This window comes from Lactuca sativa, chromosome 4 (assembly GCF_002870075.4).
Source record: "Lactuca sativa cultivar Salinas chromosome 4, Lsat_Salinas_v11, whole genome shotgun sequence".
NCBI lineage: Eukaryota > Viridiplantae > Streptophyta > Magnoliopsida > Asterales > Asteraceae > Lactuca > Lactuca sativa.
The window spans coordinates 101816099-101824654 of record NC_056626.2 but is presented as its reverse complement, the minus strand read 5'-3'; the positions used below and the strand labels follow the sequence as shown (position 1 = coordinate 101824654).

The 8556-nt window shown below is 31.4% G+C and overlaps 1 protein-coding gene across 1 annotated transcript; it reads right to left on the bottom strand.

Annotated features, from left to right (window-relative positions):
* Positions 1–5513: 5513 nt before the first annotated feature.
* LOC111883072 (uncharacterized) lies at positions 5514–6786 on the bottom strand. The gene is made up of 2 exons (XM_023879437.3): positions 6304–6786; positions 5514–6207 (listed from the first exon to the last, which is right to left on the bottom strand). The coding sequence occupies exons 1-2, from the start codon at positions 6704–6706 to the stop codon at positions 5708–5710; spliced, it is 903 nt and encodes a 300-aa protein (XP_023735205.1). The 5' UTR covers positions 6707–6786; the 3' UTR covers positions 5514–5707.
* Positions 6787–8556: the final 1770 nt, after the last annotated feature.

Sequence of the window (8556 nt, the reverse complement as noted above, 5' to 3'; positions counted from 1 at the left end):
TTATTAGGCACTAGCAATTAATTCCATGAATGTAACTTTATTTCTCTGAAGATTCTGATTCTATGGGTGGTTATCTACCCCTTAAGACTTTTCTTACAAAGCTTGATTTGCAGGAAGCTATACAACTTCGTTGGGTCACAATGAGTATTATGCGTTAGCAATGTTACGCATACCATAACACCACATAGATGCCATACACACTAAGTCTTGACTTCACCATCTAGTTACCTGATTCACAAGTTCTTGCATAGGGTACCACAATTGTACCCTTTCCCGAAACAATGTTTTAGTCCCTGGTTTACAATGTTCTCCTTGAATCTCTTACATGTTGTCTCATCGAATCCTTAAGGTCACCTACGTTTTGATGGCATATTTCTTCCTATTGTTTCATCTCTCCTGTGGAATTGGTCAAAGCTCTTCCTACAAAGTTGGCATTTCTTGTTCCTGAGTAACATCCTCGTTAATCTCATTTTCGACATGTCGGCCACGACTTCAAGTTGTTACCATCTTTAAATATCCGATTAATTAGTTTTAATAAAATATTAAGTTCAACATGATCTTAGATTAACCTCCTAAGACTAAGGCATGGCAATTAAGAATGTGAGGTTTAAGATTTTCACCTAATGTTACCAGTTCAAGGTTAACCTAATCAAAACTAGGTCATTTGGTTTACAAGAGCATAAGGGATGCTAAGACCAATGTCTATAAGCATACAAATGTTTATCTAAATTTATCATTAGAGTATACAGTTAAATTCTAAGTACTACTCTAAGCACCTAGTTCACTTAAACCAAAACTCTAATACATAATTATAACACCCCTCACATGGACTATTTGAAATAGCCTTTAATAAAATATTTCAAAAAAATTTCAGAGTTTTAATTTGTGCAAAAAATGATCCCAAAGTAAATATTAAAATAATTTACAGAGTTCAAACGTGGATAACAGTTCCAAACATTTAGTGGTTTAATAAAATCATTTCTTGCGAGAGTATCACAACAGATATCAAAGCAATGTTTAAAAAAAATAATACAAACCAAAGGTATTCTAAAAATCCAAAGCTTACAAGCCTCCTAAGCTTCAGATAATATCTAATAACCTGCAAAAATTTATCAACAAGTGGATTAGGATATGGGGAGCCTAGTGAGTATAATGGCAAGCTCAGACACTATGGAAATTGTATGAATAAACACTATGGTTCATACACCAATGTATAAACATGTACCTTCTCAAAGTAACAAAATCAACATCTAAAGTTAGACTAGGGTAAAATATTACATAAGTCAAAATACAGTGTCATTTATGAGAAATCACATATAACTTCATAAGTAAATCAATAATACGAGGTAAATGTACCTCAAATAAATGCTTCTGAATAATCAAAATACAAACAAGTTCACATATATATATATATATATATATATATATATATATATATATATATATGTATCCAATAATACTTTTATGAGTTACAGAACCCTCGGAAATTATAATTTGATCAAAACATTGTTGGATTAAGGTTTCTAAGGTTCTAACTAAGTTGGTATAATGTTGAAGAATAAAATTAAAGTCATTTTTGGGTTGCACTCATAAATAGAAAATGACTTGGATTGATTATAAAAAAGAGAAAAATGATTTTTTTAATATATTATATAATTAATATATTAATTAGAAATAATAATAATTAATATAATAATTAGAAACAATAATGATGAATTAAGAATTAATAAAAATTAATTTGGAATTAAATCAAGATTAATTAGAATTAATTAAAGGTGCAAGAGTTACTGTAACTGTTCAATAGTTGAAAAAAAAAATGATCTAGAACCTCCCTATATGGTGGACGGTTTTGAGGCTCTTGGATAGAGTTTTTAGAAGCCTCCAACTGATAAAAGGAAAATAGATATTTACTGAACTAAAATATTATTATTATTATTATTATTATTATTATTATTATTATTATTATTATTATTATTATTATTATTATTATTATTATTAATTCAAATATAGGGTTTTTAGGATAATCATGCAACTATGTAAAGGGGCATACCTCTTGTATTTCCGACCACTCCATCACCACATAGAGAAATCCAAATTTCTCCACTCGCTCTCGTCTGTCCTTTCAATTCTAGGGTTTCTTGAGTTTTGGGTGTGGCACATTAGACACTACTATACTTTTGGAGCTAGTCATTCAAGGAGATTTCAAGTGTTTTGATTATCTTGTTTCGAATCAAGCAAAGGTATCTGGTTCTACTCATGAATTCGATTTCACAGGGTTCTTTAGTTTTTGTTTCATAAGTATGTTGTTATTAATTGAGAAAAGACATAGATTCATTTAGGTAGCATGTACCCTTAAGAGTTAAGTAAAATTCCCCATGTACAATGTATTTGTAACCTAAAAAGACCAATACATATAAGTGTACAAAACCTGATACTTTTCGAAATATATATTTTCAGGAAGACACAATCCAAATAGATAATACAATACATGTAACTATCTCAACCCAAATCAATCTCAAAAGTCCAACTCACAACAATCGTTAGATGTGAAAAACACATGATAGACAACCAACTTTTGTACCACATGCACCAACAAAATAATAATGGCCCGGTGTGAAGAATGCATGATATACAAATTTGTCAAGTCACCGTTATACCCACAAATAAGACACTAAGGGCCATCCAACCTAGGTCACACGAGAAGTAGCGAGCCTCTACTCGTGCAAGTTGGGGTTATCTAGAATTCTACTCACAAATAAAGAACGAACACCAACAACTATCCATTGGGTACTCGAGATCACAAATTCACATCCATCCTAGTATGATATGAATTTATGCAACAAGTAGGATGTCAAAATTTCCTTTCTCAACCAAAAGCATTTATGAAAATACAACTTCATGAATGCACAAATAATCCTCATACATGCAAGTAGCAATCAAGTATATGTTAAATGGTTTCAAAACACAAAACAATAATAATGGATGTGTACTAAATGCAACATAATTAAAGATAAAGGAATGAAATTCCAACAATAATCTCAGATTAACATCATAATTTAAACATAAAATTCAGATTTGGGATTTAGGGTTTGAAAACCCATGAATCAACCCTCAAACTATAAATTCTCACAATTATTAGTTGGTTGGCCTTTAGGATAAATCAAATAATGAATCCACAACACTAAACTCATATGAAGAACACCAAAGGATTATGAATTTCGGATTTCAAATTCAACAAAAATCCTAGAATGAATTTAGGGAAAAAGGGGCGAAGAAGATAATGGGAGTTCAACCAACAATCTTCAATCTTCAAAAACCAAGGAATTTTGGAGGAAAAAGCATTAAAAATGATGGTTTGACAGTTGGAAACGAGAGTGAGGAAGGAGGGTGACTGAATAAGAAAATGACAGAAAAAGTGTTAAATCATATAAGATAGATATATTTGTAGAGGCCATTTCATTGGAAATTTATCTTTCCTTAGGGAGCATAATGAAAGCATGTATAATTTTTCTTTATAAAATGCTCCCAAAAATGAAAAATTGATGTCTTCGAAGATTTAAAAAAAATTGTTTAATGCTTTTCAAAAGAGATAGTCAAGTCCATTTTTGAAGAAATTGGTAACAATGTATTTTCTATATTACTAGAAGATTCTAGTGATGTATATAAAATGGAAAAAATGGTCATAGTTTTGCAATATGTTAACAACATTAGAATTTTGAAGGAAATATTTGTAGGAGTGGTTCACGTGAAGGACATTTCTTCTTTAACATAAAAAGAAGTTTAACTTAAAAAGAAGTCATTGATTTGGTATTTACCATCAATAACTTAGGTATATCTCAAGTGCAAAATCATGAATTCATTGGTATTATAAGATAATCATTTGACACATTTTGTATAATGTTTTTCACATCAAATCCAATTAGTTGTTGTGGTTGTAGCAAATAACTATCACGATGCTTAAAATTTCAATGAGCAATTAGTTTTGGTGGTTAATATAGTGTGTGCTTCTTGTAAAAGAAAATATATCATAGGGATGAGTTGCATAGAAAGGGTTCAAAAAGAAATTGGTAATCGTTTCTAGAGGTTGTCAAACTTCTTAATTGTGTTGAAAAGGAGGGATCTAGTTTACATAACTTAAATCAAGCGTAGGTAGTCATATTTCAAGATGCTTGATTTTTTGTTTTATTTACACTTGATGTTGGAGATTTTTGGTCTCACGGATACCTTGTCAAGAAAAATCTTCAAAAAAATGATCAATATATTTTGGAATTGACATCTTTTGTGAAAACTGATATTGAAAACATTGAAAGCTTTAAGAAAAAAATGGATTTCATTCAATGATGGAAAATGTATTTTCTTTTAGTCATAAAGATAAAATATAAATTGTCGAAATGTCCGAATTTTATGTTACCCCAATAAACCGTAGGACTAAGTTTACTAATCAACATCACTTTGAAGTTGATAATTTCAACATGATTTTTGATATGAAAATTCAAGAATTTGAGAATTGTTTTAGTGAAGTGAGTACCGATTTACTAGAATACATGTTGGCTTTAAGTCCTTGTAGTTTATTTTCTGTGTTTCACAAATCAAAGTTTGTGAATCTAAGTAAGTTTTACAAATTAAAACAAAATTTAATGATTCAGAAAGGGTATATTTTGATGGTCAACTTGTATCGCTCTTTGAATGATGATTAGATATTTCCTAATTCGAAGGGCATTGCCATTCTTTCTCGTTATCGTTCTTTTCCTTTGGTTTTGTTCAACAGAAACTGTTAAAAGATATTTTTCCGCAATGAAGTTCTTGAAGACCGGCTTGTGTAATATAATAGGTGATGATTTTATGAACGATGATATGATTTATAGCGTAGAAAAAATACATATCGATTTTAAGATTGAACAAGTAACATACCCTTTTGAAAAATGGGTAAACAAAGAGGTCAAATTTAAAATTGTAAGACTTTTAAGCTAGTTTGTTATATGAAATCGTAATATAATAATAATTATCTTTTAATATTTTATCCGGATTTTTTTGGTACCGCTTGCAAAAGTTTATGATTCCGTTGTTAAACTACACATGTTAATTATATATAACTCTTATATTAAAAAATTAGTTATAATAAGTAACAATTAAAAACCACTAAGTTAGAATATATATATATATATATATATATATATATATATATATATATATATATATATATATATATATATATATATATATATATATATATATATATATATATATATATATATATGGAGTTGTAGATATAAGAATAAGAATTATCATAAGTTAATAACTACTTATATTATTGAATTGTAATTACTTGAAAGAAGACTCTTACAATTTCTTCAAATGAATATGATATAAGAATAAGAATTATCATAAACGATTTTCATTTAGACGACTTAAATTAAAAAATACGTGTATTAAAGATTACAAAATTATAAATTATTGATATAGATATAATAACATTATTAAAATTAAAAAAATTAAAATAAAATAAAATAAAAGAAGTAAGTACGGAAAATAATGAACTAAACTAAACAATTTTAAACCAAATTGGTTATTTTACATCCACGTTCTCAATGAACTAAATGAATTTACAATGAGATATCTAAAGTCAAAATCCCCCCAAAACATATTTAACAATCAATCTTATCTTATCTTATAGCTAATAATTACTTTAACTACAATCAAAACTACCTTAACATGCTCCGTTCATTATCATGGTCAAACTGCCCATTTTCGAGCCAAGTCCATTCCTAGCAAAATCGTATGTGCGTCCATGACAGCAAGTTTCAGGCGTCCACATAAACCCTTCGATTTTATTCTCATTTACATTCAAATCTGTCGTGTTTTTAGTAGAGAACTCATTAGTGGTTCTTTTATAAGTACCAAACCATTTAGCTTGGACGTACTCCCGTCGCTTCCATGGTGGGACCGCCATTTTTCTTTGGTTCATCGTCTTCTTAACAGCTCTGCACATTATTCTCACCACCTCTTTCATCTCCTCCACTTTGCAAACTGAAATTTGAGGGAGAATCTCGAGCAACGAAGTGTAGTTATCAGTAGGCCGGGCTGTCTCGAATTCTTCTGACAGAGATATGGTGACTATGTAACGAGTTCCGACGACATTAACGTCGACGTATTCGTACTCACCGGAGATAAGTCGGCCTTTCTTTTCCCACTTGGATTTGCAAAGACCTGCGTATATTATATATATGCCATTGTTAATTATCATGATCACTACATGATTAAATAATATATAAATAAGATATAAAAATGGAAAGAAAATAGTACCGGCGTCAAGACCCTGATCACGGAGACGAGCCATTAACAGCCGTTTAGATCCTGGCACCGGTGGCGATGAGTTAACTTCCGTGACGCGCCGCCATGCTTTTTCAACTTCAAAAAGAAGATCTTTCTTCACAGGATCACCCTTTTGAGTTCGAAATAATCTCTCCAGTGATTCCTTAGCTTCCTCCGTATCATCATCAATCTCATCAGAATTACATTCATCTTTGATTTTCATATCAAAGTCTGTGTCTACTACGCCATCGCCGTTCTCAATATATGAATTTACCAAATCAGACAAATCCTTGTTCACTGTCTCCGACGAGTGCTCGCTGCCGCTGCTGTCGCAGTCCCTAACCTTGGCAACCACATGATCAAACTCCTCCGCCACTCTCCGAAACCTCCCCATTTTTCCGATATTCAATAATAAGCGGCCCTACTTAAAGCCTGAAAAATGTGAGAAACCGTTTTCGCGTGAGGCCAACGAAACAATAATGAGATAGAATGTTGACACAATGGTGCAATTACATGAAGTTATCCCTATAAATACACTGTACACAAGCGAATAAGATTTAAATGAATATAGTCTAGTGGGGTGAATGTGAATGAAAGAGGATGTTCTCATCTAGGTTTAATCTTTGTTAATGAGCATGGTATTAATAATTATGTATAGGACATACCATCACACCATCACTCTTTCATTCTACATCGGCAGTGTTTTATCATATAGCAACTCGCTTAGTCGTTCAAATAATTTCATTTTGGAGGGTATACCACCCTTCTTTTACTCTACATCACAACAGCCTATCAGTTTTTCATATCATTTTTTGTTTTGGAGGGCATAACACCACACTCTTTCACTCCACATCAACAACCATCTTTCCTATTTTTGGAGGGTATACATACACCACACCGTCACACCCTTTCACCAACTTTTTATTTATTTATTTTTTACATTCACTATTTTAATATATATATATATATATATATATATATATATATATATATATATATATATATATATATATATATATATATATATATATATATATATATATATATATATATATATACAGACACACTACCCTGTTTTAGAACATTTTAGTTTTTTTTAAACTATAAATGTAACAATAATAAATCATAAAATTTTCATTGAAAACAAAATTTACCAACCATTAATTAACGAAATACGAAAGGGTAATTGTATACGCACTCCCCTCTTTACTAATTGAAGCCCCTCTTTGTAACAACCATTTTTCAGAATTGTTTGCTTTAGGGAATTAAAGAGTTAAAAGCTTGGTTTTTGCAAAAAACCAAGTGTCACGGCGTGGCCATAAGGTGGTCACGACGTGACATAGGTGTCACGCCGTGAAGAAGGTTGCAATTCAAATCTATGATCTTTTACGGTTTCTTTCATATTAAACTATATTAACTCAATTTTAGGTTTCATTATCGGCCTCCATCACCCTCAAACCTCAGAAAATCCTAACCCTAATCCAATTTGGTGATTCTTGACCCATTTTGGTGTTTTGGTAGCTTGAAGAAGAAGGTGTTCTAGAGGGTTGATCCAACAAGTAAACATCATCATCATCTTGTGCATATTGTTGGCCTTTGTAAGTATCCAAGATTCAACATTTATGCTTCTAGTTTGCTAGATCTAAGTCCTTATCCCCTTATCTCAACTTTGAGCAAGTTGAAGTGATGAGATTGCACAAAGTTGGAAACTTTTATGGATCCTTGAAGCCTTTTGAGTATTATTTGGGTTAGATATGGGATTTGGTTTTGTGCATTGGGAACCTTGCATAAGTTTGGAGTCATTTGCTTGGCTTTTGACCTAGACTGGGTAGAGGACATGTATGGAGCATGCATGTCCATAAATGTAACACCCATAAAAATCATGCCAATTTAAAACTTTTTAAATCATTCAAAAACCAATAATTATTACAAGATTGTTTTCAAAATGGTTTCATGTCAGAGTATCCCAGAATCAAATCATAAAAATATAAGGAGGTGCATGATCACGCCTTCGCCTTCCCGCGATCATCAGAAGTACCTGAAACATAATCAATAATTGTAAGCCCGAAGCTTCTAAGGTCCCCCAAAATACCAACACCATACAATCATAATCATATCATAGCAAATAAACAATATGCATATAGAGTCTACAGAATGACTGGATTGCCCTCACCGGGCCTACAGTCTATCTGGCCCACTCTCAGAACTTTCAACATGTCTGGTCCGCCCACCCGGGCCTTCAGC

Excerpts from the sequence above, each read along its gene's own strand:
- LOC111883072 (XM_023879437.3), bottom strand. The coding sequence starts at position 6,706 with ATGGGGAGGTTTCGGAGAGTGGCGGAGGAGTTTGATCATGTGGTTGCC. Across the intron at positions 6,208-6,303 it reads TGATCAGGGTCTTGACGCCG|GTCTTTGCAAATCCAAGTGG; the intron begins GTACTATTTTCT and ends TAATATACGCAG.